The 16,706-nt window shown below is 38.2% G+C and overlaps 1 protein-coding gene across 2 annotated transcripts in view; it reads right to left on the bottom strand.

The window, feature by feature from the left end:
* The window catches only part of aven (apoptosis, caspase activation inhibitor), a 37,496-nt gene that overhangs the window by 3,399 nt on the left and 17,391 nt on the right, over positions 1-16,706 (bottom strand). For both annotated transcript variants that reach the window (XM_040018311.1, XM_040018310.1), the window contains exon 3: positions 5-75. In XM_040018311.1, coding sequence (XP_039874245.1) covers positions 5-75 — 71 coding nt within the window. The remainder of the gene's footprint in view (positions 1-4; positions 76-16,706) is intronic.

Below are 16,706 nucleotides of genomic sequence, written 5' to 3'. Positions count from 1 at the left end.
TTACCTGACTGATATCAAGCTGGTCCATCTCCCATTCTTTTTCTTCTGCAAACCGGAAATGCGTGAACGAATCCCCTGTGAGAAAACGATGCACAGAAACAAAACGTTTTGGCGTTATGACCGCAGCAGTGTAATCCCCAAACTATCTGTTAAAGCTAAAACTCACAGACACATTCACTTTAGTATTTTTTCACACAAACACAGCTCCTGCCTCTGCAGAGCTTGTACAAACCAACCGAGTGGCCTTCATGTCCACAATGTCTACAATGTTTTTCTCTGGAAGGCAAAAGCTTTGTGTAAACTCTTGATCAGTTTGAGCGTTACAGCAGAGCTAGTCTGCTTTCGCAACATTACCGGTCTGAGGGCTCTTGTCACTACAAAGACGCTGAGGATGTATTATTAATAAGCGCACAGCAGCGGTGCCACACACTCAGCAGACAGATGAACAAATGAGAAAACCGTCAAGATGAAACTTGTGTTGTTTGAGTGTAGCACAGCGCGCGAGGAGCACCTGAGTCAAAAAACAGCATCCAGAACAACAAGGACACATGTCAGATGTGAAGCACCACTCTTACAGCTCCTCATTTTTGCATGTGGTTATTTCCACAATGTTCCAGGAGGATGTCATTTTGCTGGAATAACAGGTCGCTTGTAGAAATTTTTACACTACAAAATGGAAGTCTTTCTTTATTCTAACTGAAATCTAAATATTCTTAAATCCCACAACATTTTCATCCTTCCTTTGTGGAGTAAAGAATGTGGGGATAACCTAAAAGGAACAGCTCATCTGAGATAACGCAACACTTAGCAGAACTAGGACACATCAATTAATCAATGAAAAAAAGTGCTAAAACCATCAAAAAATAAAGTTAAAACAAAAACTCCAGAGGGTATAAAGAAGTCTAGTTTAAGTTTATTCCACTTAAAGGAAAATTCAAGGTTAGACACCTGCTAGAGATTTTAGTGTTAAAAATGACAGAGAGAGATCTTGGAGAGAGTTCTGTCTGATTTATTATATACATTATTATTCAGAGAAGATATTAGGGACAGGATGAATGCTGAGGGGAGTGTGGTATAACAGAACACTTTATATTTTTTGTCTTTTTACCCTTTTAAGTTTACATACTGGCTAAAAAAATGAACTGGATGACAGATTAAAATATGCTTGGTTGCTAGCAAAAAAGGGTTTCATGCAAAAGTAGCACAACTGGCAGGCTCCTGTGTACGCAACTGTTTTTTACCTGTAAATGTCCATTTAAAAGCATTGCAACCAGGATACAATCAGCCAATTTAGCATAAACAGTAAAAGGAGGAAAAGGAAGCAGTTAACCTGGCAGCAACTTGTTGCTAACTAACATGTTACAGCTACAAACACAGAGCACCCCTGCAGACAGGCATGCTTCAAGCCCCTCCCACCACTAGCAGCTGAACACATGAACAGCAGCACGACAAGCTTGGCAAAGCATCTTAAAGTCTGAAACCCAGGGCTTCATAAAATAAAAATAAAAATATTTCTGAGGTCAGGAAAGCTCTATTTCAACAACAAAAGTATTTCAGTATTAAACAATCATAAATGTTGTACACCCTTAACATTAGCTGTTTAATTATTAGCAATTACCCATATTTTCCATCTGTTAAATAATGATTAAGGTTTTGTATTTTCTTATTTATTTCTATTTTTATTTCTTTATTTTGAAATTTCAATTTCAGTAAGTTGCAGTAAGTACGTTTGCTTCTTTTAGTTTAGTTTTTATTCTTTGAAAATGTTTAGTTTTAGTTTAGTTTTTTGCTCATAAGTATCATTTTATGGGCACTGGGCTCCGTCACTGGAGACAAGATTTAAGAAATCAGTATAGGTATTACAATAAAAACAGAACTTTTTGAAAGCAGTTGCCAATGCAGCCTTGTAGACTGTGGTCCACAAGACTAACGTTTCAATAAACACCATCCAAGCCTCAAAACGCAATTGTGATGACAATTTTTACACACCTAACAAACAGGAAAACTAAGGATATAAATTATTTGTATTTTTATTTTGTTTTGTTTTTTACACCTATGTCTAATTAAGAAGTAAAAAGCATTTGAGAACAGCTCTTAAGAGTGGGGTCTGTCTTGCATTTTGGCCACTGTGGTACTTGTAGTTGGACCTTTTCTTTACAATATTTTTTCTGTGTAGTTATGAAATAGTAAATCTTAATTTTGTAAATCATCTGAAATCATTGACAGATAAATCAAGCAACCCTGGGATCCAGGAAGTTTTCAGCAACTTCTAAAAAAAATTAAAAAATTATATACATATCATCAGTTATCATCAGTTGACCACAAAAGTATGATATTGAAAATTAATCAGGTCATACTGGCCTCAAGTACACAGACTGTGGTCAGTCTGCCACACACAGATGGACAGTCAGTGGGAGATCTGACAGAAGAGCTGCAGTCAGATGCAGCTTCGCACTTTGTTATTCTGCCCTCTGCATATTGTATTATGGACACTCTGCCTTCAGGTGTGACCATTAGCACCATCTGCAGTTGTCAGTGATTTGTCGTTCAAGAAGCAAAAGGAGGTCAAGAAGGAGAAAATGCAGGAGGGCTTTTTATCTTCAGGCTGAGTCCCTGCTGTCAAACAGGGTGAAGAAAGATGAGTTATGAAAAGGAGCATTACCGAGGTTACAATGACAGTGAAGGAGATGGATTAAAAGAAAGGAATGGGAATGTCAGCTTTATGTGACGGCCGTTTGAGAGTACCTTTATGTTGAGACAAAGATTTTCCCCTTCACTGGGAAACTGTGAGAAAATAAGACCGGGATTTGGTAGACGAGAAATCGAACCACATCGCTGCTGGCATCTTAAACAGATCAATGATCATTTGCTAAAAATATTCTGCTAAATCAGAGGAAACCATTGCTCAGTGATAAGATCAAGAAACAGCTGCCAGAATTGAATCACCAAGCTGTGAGCTGAAACTCAAACGAGCTTTGCTAAACTATCTATTAATTACATTATTTATATTTTTTTTAAAGTACTCTTCACCTAACTACACAGGTCTACTGACCCTTTAAAATAAAGCTATGTCGCCATGCCATTGAAGAACTTTGTTTTATGTGTCTTCTACCTTTGAGTCTCTGTGCCACCGCAACTGATCTGGTATTAAGTAATCAGCTTTAATTTATGAGATTTAAAAAAAATGTTTTAACTGCTAAGGAATTATAGCAATTTATATTTAATCAGTTATTCACCAGCAAGGCCACCATGAGGCAATGGTATCTCTGATGTTAGAATATACCAAATTGCATAAATAAATCCTTTATGAGCTACATTTCAGACATATCTGTGGATTATTTTTAACTAGAAGTGTTCTTCTGCTGTTTTTATTTCCAATTATTTAATTTTTTCCTCTCATTTAAGGTTTTCATCACGGTTTTTAGGGCTGATGCCAGTAAAATTTAAGGAGCCAGTATCATTTAAGTATATATGTGTGTGTATGTGTGTGTGTGTGTGTGTGTGTGTGTGTGTGTGTGTGTGTGTGTATGTGTGTGTCATATATATACATATAAGCTTGCAATCTTAGTTGGAAATATCAATCCCCACCATGTGCTCAGCTGTGATGATATTCTGCTAAATGCACCATAGAAATGGCTGCTGCTCCCTGAGCTCTGATCTGCTGAAGGTTTCTACCTGTTAAAAGGGAGCTCTACCTTTCCACTTTTGCCAAGTGCAGCTCATTGGGTTTCTCTATATTATTGTGGAGACCCCACCATACCTTCAGGTGGCTGTTGCATAAACTAAACTTAGGTGAACTGAAAAGCTAAATTTGTACTAAAACATAAAACTGTCCCTGGTTAGCACTCTCCCTCCTTTTCTGTTTCCTACTCCTCTCTGTTTAACATCCCGTTCACTCAGTCTCCTTCAGTCCAACACAGAGATCTGCTGACATTGGTAAGCTGCCTCCCTCCTACATCTCAAAGAACAGTGTCCTCCTGATCTGTGTCCATGGAAATATCATTGCATGTAATTCAGAGGCACTGATACAACCATGGCAACTGCTGCCAGCAGGGATGAGAGAAACTTCTGTCAAACCTCCATAAGACACAAAAAGAGAGGAGGAGGAGATATAAGCGAGACAACGAAGAGAATGAAAAAGGCAGACTTTTCATTTCTGCTCAACTTCAGTACCCTGATGCTGTTTTCAGAGTCGAGTCTAACATCTACAGGGAATGTGCCGCCTCAGATGTGTCACCCAGCAGTGTGAAAAACATGGCTGGTATTTTACTAAATACTAGTACTATGATTTAGTTCACATATAACAATAATATCTGGGCTTCATTTGAAAATGTTTAGCTGTACTAAAGCTGCCACAGTGAGCTTAATTATTGATTAGTCAATTAATTATTTTGCCTTTTTAGTATTTTCAGAAGTGAAAATCCACAAATAGGAAACATTTAGTCAGTTTTGCTTGAAAACATGCTTTAAAGGCTTAACTAAGTTAAAATAATCAATAGTAAAAAATGCATTTAATAACTGTTTCTCAAACTCAGTGCTGTAAACGGTTTGAGTTTTGACGTTTTCAGAGAGGAAAAGGACCTTTCAGGTTCCAGACGGAGATAAAGTATTTCTGATCAACCAAACTTCATGAAGCTTTTTTTTTTTAAATTTAATTTTCTTTTCAGATTAAACAGCTAAAGTAATATACCAAACCTATATGTTGCTGTTCACTCTAAAAGCTACTTACAGAGATGCACTGATTGCAATTTTGTAGGCCAGTTTCCTTTTTTCCCCTGCCTGTAACTGACAGCATATACAAACAAAAATAAACTTTTTCCTAAATTTAAAATGTTATTTTCATATTTAAAATATATTAAACTTTACTTTCCCCCAAATTGCAATAAGTTAGATCATTTACCAGTATGTTTATATGTCTACCTTTTTTTTTCTTTTTACACTCTTAATAAATAAATGATTTTCCTCATAATAGTTTTGATTGCTGATACCGAGGCTGCTGGTTGGTCGCTAGCTCTGAGCTCTGGCTTGATTTAGCATTAGCTACTTTTCGTTTGTTATGTTTTATAAATGCCCATGTGAGGTTGTTTTTTTTTTTAAACTTACAGCATTAAGGATTTTAAAAACTTAATTTAGGCAAAATGAATTAGCTTTAATGTAACACTTTTCTATCAGATTTCTGCTTTCTTCTAATCTGTAAAGTAGATTCATTTATGAAATTAGAGGTGCGGTAATTGTCCGTCCTCTAAAGCAAACCCAGTAAATTTATATAAATGTGATTGTTATTTTTGATTGTGTAACACTTTTATTTATTTATGTATTTACAGTTATTCTTTCAAAAAAAATTGATAACTACTATTATTACGGTATGAAAACTGTTAATACTTCTGTTGAACTGTGGTAGGACTTACGTGTGATCACTTACGTGATTTGGAGGTCTACGGTTACATTAAAAAAATAATAATAATAATTTAAGTATAGCCATGTGATTGTTGGGAACCAAGAGTAAATATTAAATGAGCTGCAGGACATTTTTAGTCATCTTCAATGTTTTATTTTTCCAGATATGTTTTACTGTGTTATATTTAATCGGTGAAAGATAAATTTAACTTTGGAACCTTTTCATCATACTGTGTGGAAATTCTGTTAAATGCTATGAACCTAACCCATGCCAGCACATATACCCTCACTATACACAAATGATAAAAGATCAATTCAAAGTTCAAATGATTGTCTAAGTGTGTAAGTCTGGCCAGTAAACCTCGGTGAGTTATTCTCAGAGAATAAACACTGCTTCACTCATACCGTGTGCTAAGTGGCTTAACTGGCATTGTGTAACTTTTTGTATAATGTGGTATCCTGTCTCTTGACATCTTGCTGGCTGAACCCCATTTTAACAAATGAGGTTTTCTGCTCGCAACCGCGGCTTTGCTGAGCTATCTATGGCCCACTCTCATCTTTTATATCTGGGATGTGTTGTTCGCTGTCGTTGGCTTAGCTCCTGCCTTTCTGTTCCACTCTGCTCTTTTCCTGCTCTACTCAACGCCACTCTGCTTTCACCTCGCCGCTATTCATCTTCACCCATCTCCTGAGATATGCTCAGTGTGACAGTCGAGCTTTGGTACAGTCATGATAAAGACAGGCTACGCTGGTTCTCTGTCACCTGGTTATAAGCACGATGAGGAATTGAGGAAATTTGTATAAACTGTAACAAGACTGCAGCTTTTCTAACCTAAAAGTCACATCAGAGAGTGGTGTTTTAGGACTTTGAAATGTATTTCTTTATTCATTTAGTTTGTAGCTTCTCCAATCTGTTTCTTTATTCTCTTTTATATGATTTTATATTAAGTGTATTCTTGATACACACAGCCTAAGCAAAACAAACTATTTGAAGGCATTTCCATGATCCCCATTAAACTGGAACTGAACTCTTAACATGTTTTTTTATGTTCAAGGTTACTGTGGTTGGTTTTGTGATGCATATTATTCACATTTTTAATGGAGGTAACTGACTTGAAAGATATTTTCATGCCGAAACCTGTACAGATCCTCTGTAGCTGGTTACCAAGTACTTGCTACTAATATCACAGACAATCATCAAACTAGTCATAGGATGTACTTCCTGAGGCAGCTGAAGAAATTCAACCTGCCAACACGGACGATGATGCAATTCTACACTGCAATCATCGAGTCAATCCTCACCTCCTCCATCACCGTGTGGTACGCTGGAGCCACTATCAGGGACAAACAGAGACTGCAGCGTGTTGTGCGCTCTGCTGAGAAGGTGATTGGCTGCAGACTCCCATCTCTGCAGGACCTGTACACCTCCAGGACACTGGGGCGTGCAGCTCGGATCTCAGCTGACCCTTCTCACCCTGGACACAGTCTGTTTGACCTGCTCCCCTCAGGCAGGAGGCTCCGGTCCATTCGCACCAGAACCTCTCGCCATAAGAACAGTTTCTTCCCCTCTGCTGTTGAACACATGAACAATAACCGTATGACTGTTCCCACCACTAACACATGACCCTACGCTGTGTTCACTGCATCATTCCATGTTTGGCACTGATCACCACCTGCACTCATGTATATATCTATCTACTTAGCACTTTTAATTCTTATTCTTATTTTTATTTTCATGTCTATTTAAGCATTATATGACAGTATATTTGCACTAAGCACTGCAGCAATTTCCTAATGTTGTAAACCTACTCAACATTTGGCAATAAAACCCTTTCTGATTCTGATTCTAAAACGTGCTCTAGCATTAAGGGATAATCAGTATCCCTTCTACCCTGTTGACAGCCCACAAATGTCCTGGCTTGTATTGATTTCTGTGGGGCCCTCCAGATGTTACCTCATCTGCCTAAGCAAGCCAAGGTATCCTACCAGATGACACGCAAACACTCACACCCTTGTTAACAGGACCACACCTTATGTATATAGTCCTCTTCACCAACCAAAATCGGCTCACTGTATAAAACTGCGGTCCCGCCTTAACCTTGATTACTCTTCTTTGCTGGAGCAGTGACTGGCTGAACAGAAACAGGAGGGATATGTAAGGAGATGCAATACCACTGTTCAGTCTCCACTAACACTTGCAGTGAAATGTTGACATTTTATGTGACTGGAAGAGGAATACACACATTCCCTGCTCGCCCTCCTGCCTCCATTTGCTACGAGAGTAATGTAGTGTAATCAGTGAATGATTACTTCTCTTTTAAACTGGCTGTCGTGGCAGATCCTCACTTGATAAGAGAGGAGATAAACCAAGGCAGCTCATAAAAAACTTAAGAGCAACTGAGTGTTGTTATTATTATAACAGTGACAAATCCCATGTGATATGTCTTTGACAGTGCTAAGGGAGACAGACAGAATGGGAAATCTAAGTAAAGAAATGAGAGAAAAGGGCTGAAGGAAGAGGAAAAAATGACATCTAAAAGGGTGAAAAATGAGATGCACAGATTACAGAAAATGTGCAGGAAATACCGTTTAGAGAAACTCCAATTTGCGATGTGTGAAGCTGATTGTCTTTCTGAGAGCCCCAGCACCTCCAGGATGCTCCCTGTCACGCCTTTTTAACCAAACCAATTAGCCCAACATGACATGGCGCTGAAACCCAACTACGCGTCGATAAATCACTGTCTGCGCTAATTGCAATTAAAATCCCGAGCAAACCAGGCGAGACAATAAAGAGGGCCGAAGCTATTTACTCTTAACTTTTAATGGTTATTGTGTGAGGCTGTGTTTATGTCAAAGTCATATCAGAAGAGCTCCAATCCACTCGAGGCTTCGTTCTCATTAGGCATGTATTTTCTTTGGCTTGTTTGGAGGTAAGAGGCTCAAGCTCGAGCACTTCTCTGCAAAACTCATCAATCACATTTAGCATTTGATGTGAATCTAGTTTAATTATCCCATCACTTTCTTTCATGGACGTTATTAGGTAACAGTAAGTGCTGTTGTTTTCATATTTTTATAAAATGTGGATGCAGTTGGAGAACACACAGGGTTGTTCTCCTGTAGGACATTTCAGTCTCATAACCACTCTATACATTCACATGCTTACAAGACGTTGTAGCTGTATTTGAGGAGATTGAGTATGTTTTATAATCTGTAAAGAAAAACTCCTTTTTAGGACAGACGGATCATTTCAGTAACTCTAATGTAGCACTTTTGTCCTTCATGCGCTTTGGGAAATTGGTGAAGTTGTGCTAAAAACAAGGAAAAAAAGTATACTCTGATAAAACATCCACTTAGCAATACATTATCTTCCATGAAGGTCATAATGTTCAGTGGCAGGTATTTTAGCATTTTGTCCACAGATATCGGTGAGGGTAGGCTTGCTGCATAATGCAACACGACAAATTATATCCTGCCACAGAGGTGAATCATTACTTCTGTAGCAGAAGTGGGGAAAAAACATCATGTCACAATATCGTGATAGTTGCCCATGGTAACAGTGGTATCTAAGGTTTGGCACAATGTTAAAATTTTCATTCCAACACCTGTACACTGCCAAAACTGGCAAGCAAAACAATCAGGAAGGCAAACCTCGTAGTTTAAAAATGAACAAACGAGGGGGAAAAGTGTGGCGGAATCGGAGAATAATAAAATGCAGTAGGTAGCTCACGACAAATGTGTTGGACACAGGAGTGGAAACTTCTACATGTTCTATTGCACAACTCTCAACTCAAACTCAAACAAGGAATGAGGCCCTAGCTTGTAGCTCCATTAGCAGTGGTGCTGAATTAGGCCCCAGTTGAGCAAGCTTAGAGACTGGTCGGTGACAATCTGCCAACCACCAGTCACAAGAGTAAAATGTGAATTCCCCTAAAGGTTGGCAAATGGTTGATGAAGTGCCACTCTTTCACTTGTACCTACTCAGCTCCACTCTATTGATGGCTTTGATCATTTTCCATTACAATTGAGGACCACCTCAGTGTACTTAGGGTCATTATAGCAACATGGCCGAAAGTCGCATGATGTCATTTGGATGCGACACATGCCACAACAATGGACGACATCGAGGTGATGGTATGGTGATCATTGAACCGGTGTTGTTTGTTTGCAACCATTTTCCTCATTTGATTTCTGTGAAGGAGACGTTCTCATGACTATTGAGCGATGCCATGGACTGGCCAATCTGTGGCATGCAGTCTGTAAATGTCCCATTTTCAGATTGGCACAGATCTCTTGAAACCCCGGCTCAGTAGGTCCTAAAAGAAATAAGCACTTGGTACCAGGTATTATCTCCTAATGCAGGGGTGTCAAACTCAAATACACAGTGGGCCAAAATTCAAAACTGGAACAAAGTCACGGGCTAACATTAATATTTATTGAAAAAAAAAAAATCTTCCTCTAGATGTAAGAATGAATCTTTTTTTATGGACTCAAACAAGTTTTGCTGAAAAACTGAATATGGAACAAGCAAAGCTTAATACTAAACAATATATATATTAGCTGTATAATACCAGTAGGCCATCTCTAATAGTAATTTGGTATGGCTTCGCGGGCCAAATGTAATTAGGCTGCGGGCCAAATTTGGCCCGCGGGCCAGAGTTTGACACCTATGTCCTAATGGAAACCTCTAAAAATTGAGTTGAGTTATGTAGGTACCAGTGAAAAAGGTGAAAACGGATTGAAGAACTTTCACCCTGAAAGTTAAAATTTCGTCCTACCGCTGCAGCCAACACGTTTCAAAATCCATAACTTCAACTTCGATACTGCTTGGGGAATAGCTGGGGGCAACAATACACCTGAACCGAAGGGCAAACATCAATAGTCAATATGTTTAGTTTAATCAATCAACCAAACATGCTGGTATCGTGATTATACAAGATCTGCTAACTTAAGAAGAATACTGAACAAAGGCTGCAAATGTGTACTTATTCAGTTTGTTGGTGTTTAGGAGGGTTTTACATTTTATCATTTTTTACTCAGCTTTAGTAATGTGACAAATGAGCTCTCTAATTTGCTTCCCCTCTGAGAGTTTCTTCTTTTTAACCACAACTTAATTAACTTCCATTCACTTTTTTCATTCTTGATAAAAAAGCACCATGTCTTTGGTAGCTGTGATTCTGGTAAATCAAACTGGCCAGGGAATGTCTTTAGAGCCCCCGGATGTGTTAAAAATGGTAGTATTGTCTTGCAAAACAAAGCAATACAAAATGTTCCTGCAACAAGGTATTTCGTTCTACTTATACACTAATCCCACTCAGCTGGGTGCACTGCTGGAACTGATTTCAAATTGGTTCAAAATGTATAAAAGAGCCACAGAGCCTCACCAAGACCAATAATAATAATAATAAAAATAAAAAAAAGCTGTGCAAAAAATTGGCCGGTTATCATAAACAAGCAAATGATTTATCAGGTTCATCAGATAATATTTTAGGTGTCTCAATCTGCTGTCAATAAGAATCTAAATAAATCGCAGGAAATTAAATAAAATGAACAAAAACCTGAGAAAGATCTGTAAGCACGACAAACTGATACGTCTTTTTGTTTAGTTCAGTTCTAAAATATTAAGCTTTTCCTCACAGGCACAGCATTACTGGCATTTCTTCTGTTTATTTATATATTTATAAATATATATATAAATATATATATAAAAAGACAGTCTGAGGGTCAGAGAAGATAAGAATAATACACCCACTAGCAGCTAAATAAAGACCCGTGGACTGCCTTAAATAAAGACTAAACTGCCAGAAAGCACAAATATTTCAATCCTTTGAAGGCTTGAGCGGATGAAATGTGACAGCCGCCGCAGTTCTTAAATCCAAACAAGATGTCCAGAGCAGCCACACCAGTTGATATATTTGCTTCAGAAATCCCAAGTTCATCCTTTCTTGTAGTAAAGTCATCAGAACTGTCTGTGTGTGACTGAATCATGACGCTGCAGTCTCATTGACACAAAACACACGCCACCATCTGCACTCTGTAAAGATGCACTTAAACACAGAGTCGTTCATTGTAATGCACAAAGACACATGAAAGATTTCTGTTCACTGACAAAGCTGCTGCAGTGAAAAGAGTTTTGGTGTGTTTTATGACGTTCCTTTTTTTTTTTTTTATATCAGTAACAATTATGTTTTAAATCACTGGCATGTGTTGTCAGAGTATGTTTATCATTATTACTTAATTAGCTCCCTGATTTTCTTTCCTCTCTTATCTGCCATTTTTTGTGAGTTCCTTCTTTGTTACTGCATGTTGGTTAACTTTCACTCATTTGCTAAGCACCACCACAAGTAGGAAACAGTGACCCCAAGTCACTGTTTTAAATCTGCAGGGGGATCCATTCAGAGCGCCTGAGGCTTCAATAAAAATATTGATATTTGGGGTCAGAAGAAAACAATACAATATGCTGGGTATCAATATTTTGCCCAACTTCTATTCAGTGGTGCATCACTCTTGATTTCGTGTCAACAAGAATGTGTCTGCATTATTAGGTCAGGGTTCTGTTCCCTTGCGGACTTGCACAGAGGCAGCTGTGGACACCGTGGTGTAGGGCTGTGCGATATGACCAAAATCTCATATCACGATATAAGAATTCTATCATCCTGATAACGATATAAATCACAAAAATGTAACATTTTCTGTAAATTCTGTGAATCTCGGGCAGCTCGTCTTTCGGGTGTAGTGTAGCTGGAGTCGAGTGTTTTAACCGATGCATGAAACTACACATTTTTAGACATAAGTTGTAAAGGACGCAGTTTTCTTTGTGAGTATTTATTACACAGCGTGCTGCGGGGAAAAGCCTGTTATAACGTTTGAGTCTAAGGTTTATTTTTTAGCACCTGGCGGCTCTTTTTTACTTCTCATCCGTAAATAATCTGCTCTTTCACATGATTCAGTTTATTCTGAAAAGTCTCAACAGGATCTTGAGCTTTATTGTGAAAGGTTTATGTGGAACATAAACAAGCGGACACGCGATGCTGTTACCGTCGTTGTTGCTAACCACAACGCATAAAAACAGGCGCTTGTCCATCCATAGTGTGGTTATATTACATATAAGAGAAAGAGAGAACTTTACAAAATTAATATAGCCACTACAGTGACCATCAAAACGATGAAAAAAATATTGCTGTAAACAGTTTATTTTGCGACACCACGAAACAAACGATAGCGTAAAATTAAACGATAGACGTTTTTATATATATATCGTTATATCGAACAGCCCTACCGTGGTGCTTTTATTATACTAATTTTCAGTCTAGTGGGAATATCCAAGTCATGTATTTGTAGTTTAGTGTTCTCCTGTAGCGTAGTGTCTACACTTGGTCACACTAAGGCGAAAAAACGAAGATTACATTTTGTCAAAATTGTAATGATTCAGCAAATAATTCTACTAGCCAATCTATCTGTGGTCACACCTTGGTGCCTTTTTGTATACGTCTTTGGCAACACAGAGGGACCTAACATATGCATAAGCTATAGAGATTCACCTGCATGCACTCATCCAAAAAAAGCAAACAGGGTATAGTCAGACAGCAAAGACACACCCATAAGTAAAATGCTGCTTGGTTGAAAAGCTCCCTTTAACAGTGCGGCGACATGAGAACTTGCCACAAGCAAGGAGAAAAATCATCTATAACATTACAACAACAAAAAGTGCACAGAGAATGGCTTACAGTTCTCATTTCATTGGATAAAAGTTTGCACATAAAGACTTCTACCTTCATCTTCATTGCAGGAGCTAAGCTAAAGGGCCAACATTGCCAGCTGTTGAATGCCTCCTGAAGAAAACACTGTACAAGACTGCAATGCTGGTTAAATACTTTGAAGCTTACCAGGGCAGCGTCTGGATCTTAAATACATGATTACGTTAGCACAACTGGACTTTGCGACAATTTAGTTCTATTACTTCACAACTAAGGGATTCGACTTAAACAGCCATGTTTCCGGGTTAATCCATATTGAAACATTCAAAACTTTGAGCCTTAATAATAATTTTGGCCTCAACCACTTTATTCAGAAGTGATCTAATCAAAAACTTGGAGGAGATAAAGGCCTCTCGGATTACACATGCAGAGTGGTTTCATCATGGAAATCAAGACCTTGAGAGACCAGCTCTACGGGAAGGTAACATCACACGAGAACAGCCTCACATTAACAAAAGTCACAGTCACTGCTAGACATCTTCCACTGAAGACCATTATAGGAAGATATCAATTAAGCGGTCAAAGTCTACTCAGTGCAGCGGTGAAAAACCATTTCATATTGATTATTTGTAGCTTGTCATGCATTAGTATAAATGCATTAGCTATTGACGTCTCTATCTACACACCCACATGGCACAATACGACCAGGTGGTCACAGAAAGGTAAGGAGGTCAGAATCAATTAATTAGTAGCCAAGTAAACAGCTTTTACATACGATTTTATCTTTCTGTTGATTTATTACAAGAATAACCTGTGTAGTAAAAATATGTTTCATATATTAACCATAGCACTTAACAACTACTACTCTCCATTAAAGAGCATCTTGTTCTTGTTATCTCCATTTCAGACTGAGATTCATATGCAAAGGTCAGCTCTTCAGGACTTCAGAGAAATGAGAGCAATAAGTTTTCCTTAGGGGGGTAGTATTTAGAAAGCTCATTTAAAATGACTCATCGCATAATTTTGTTTTATACATTATTCACTCTGGGGGAAGACTACATCTGAACTAAGCAGTTGTAGCTGATGTTTGCTTCCAGAGAACTGGTTGCACACAGGTTGGTTTTTGCTTGAACAACAACCAAATTTGACCGGTAACAAATGCAACAGTTGGTTGGCCACAGCTAATGAGCGGGTTGAGCTGACATTAAATGTAAAAATACATAGCTTCCAAACAACCAGACATGTTTGGAAGCTATGCATCTAATGGAAAGCTTTATATGCCAAATATTATCACCGCCGCTCGTGTTATTTACCACAAGATAAGCAACACAGTGTGGGAGGTGTGAAGCACATCAAGCAATTATCTTTAATTGAAACAGAATCGCACCATTAAATGACTAATTTGCTTTTTACTTTTTGAAACCACACTGGCTTTAAAATAACTAGCTTGATTTGGGGGAGTTAAAGGTTATTTTACAATGTTATTCTGCCACTCTTATATGTCATGTGAGGGCAAAAATCTATAGTCAACCTATAAATCAATATTTTGACAGCTTCAGATGCTGTCCACAGGTAACACGGTTGTTAATACATTAACTTACCGAGAAAATAGAGAAGTTTTCTCTACAAGGACATGAGAAAGCTTCATACATGCAATACAGCCTTGATCTTTAAGCATTTCCCAAAAAAGCTGCAAAGGTCCTACATAGTCAGATCAGCAATTAAACGTCCATGGTTGTTCAGTCAACTGGATTGGGTTCTTGGGCTTTGTAACATACAGAGTAAACATTAGCAGCAAAGGATAACAATATTCTGGAGTTCAGTTTAAGTTATCTGCAAAGGCTTCCAGGAAGGTGGACTTTTTTTCTTGGTCCGTTTACCTCAAGCACAATTAACTTAGTCTCAGTATAAATCACTGGCACACCGTGACTGGGCACAAATATAAAATACACCACAAGCACTGAAAGAATGAACTGTCATCTAATCGTTGCATCGGCTTTTATCCTGTGGCAAGAGAATGAGCCCGAAGTTGCTCCAAATGACAACCAAGAACCTTGTGGGAGTTTCAGTGCCGCTGATGCATGAAGTACTGTGTGAACAGGTGCAACAGAAAGACAGTTAGGCGAGTTGAGAGGTGCTACATAAGCCCTATACAGGTTACACAAGTCATTTCATCTTGAGGGAGCTCATCTCAAGTACAAAGTAAACATTAAACAAACTAAAGGGAACACACAATATACTTTTAAAAACCTGCTTTTGCTCCCTTTTTAAATTTTCTTTTTCACTTTTTTCCACAAACGTATATGATAATCTTCAAATACTGTAAGAAGCACAATTCATCAGTTATGGCTGATTAATTAGGTTTCTATTAGTCAAGCCTAAAATAACCATTGTCAAGTGTTGGTCCACAGTACCTTGACATAATTCTGGTGTCAAAGTGACCAATTGTCTAGGTGGAAGCCTACAATGTCTCCAATCAACAGATATTAGGCAATCATAGCGTATATGTGTGCCTCATTACATGAAGAAACTGAGGAATCCATATGCGTGCATTTTCAATACCTGGGATAATCAATAGCAAGGCAGTGAATCGGTGGTTCAGAGGAACATGCATGATATAGTCACATTAAAGGGAAAAAGCTTCAGCCCATTCTAGTCACACAGTTTAATCACAGAAGAATCAGCTGCTCAAGCAAGATGCGATTTGTGAAAAAGCCGGACATACGTGCTTTCAGTGAGTGGGTCTGGAGGCTGACTGGGGCAACAGGGTGATGAATAATAGGAAAAAAGGCCTCCATTTTCATAAAAGCATAATTCAGCAATCATTTTCAAAACTAATTCCTTTGTTTTTATTGTGAAAAAAATTCATCTATGCCAGCACGGGAATTTATTATGCACCAAGTGACTTCATTTTTTCCACAACTTGGATAAACATTACTGTATTAACTCTAGAGTTCGTAATGTCCTTTTTCAGTTAGTGTTTAATTAAGCAGCAGGGTTCCAACCAAGTTTCTGCAACTCTTCGTCATGCCAAAATTTTGTTTTTCGTTTTAATTAGGTCTGAAATATATCATTTCCACTTGCTCGACTAGGACCTATTCGTGCTGCTGAAAACAAATCCGGCAATAAATTACAAATGTTTTTATGTCTGGGATGAAAAGAATTTAGGGATTTAGCCTGGATTACACGCAAAAGAATAAAAGGGACTGTTCCCAATAAGTAAACATGGAGGTATCTTTTTAACTGCCGATATCGTCACTAAAACACTGATACGTCATATCTGACCTAGTATTATTTGTTGACATTGGCAACAGAAACGGTTGCGTGATAAAAGCTATGATGAGAAGATCTGCATCTGTGTCATTTGGTGCATTAAGCGGTTATAACAGTTGCACTGTGATTGTTCCTAGCTCTAAAAAGTCAGAGTGCAACTTCAGAGCCTGTGTACATAGATACTGAAGATAAGGGGTAACTCTTTGTCCCTCCTCCAAACTCTAAATCCAGCTATAGCTGACTTTGTAACCCTGACATGGAAATACAGCACAAATAACATCTAGTACCACAAACATCCTTGTTGTTCACTAGGATGTTGCTTCAACTTGTTACACGCGTGAC

The sequence above is a fragment of the Simochromis diagramma genome, unplaced genomic scaffold, assembly GCF_900408965.1.
Source record: "Simochromis diagramma unplaced genomic scaffold, fSimDia1.1 OVJJ01000802.1, whole genome shotgun sequence".
NCBI lineage: Eukaryota > Metazoa > Chordata > Actinopteri > Cichliformes > Cichlidae > Simochromis > Simochromis diagramma.
The sequence above is the reverse complement of the archived record's forward strand: the minus strand, read 5'-3'. Positions and strand labels throughout refer to the sequence as shown.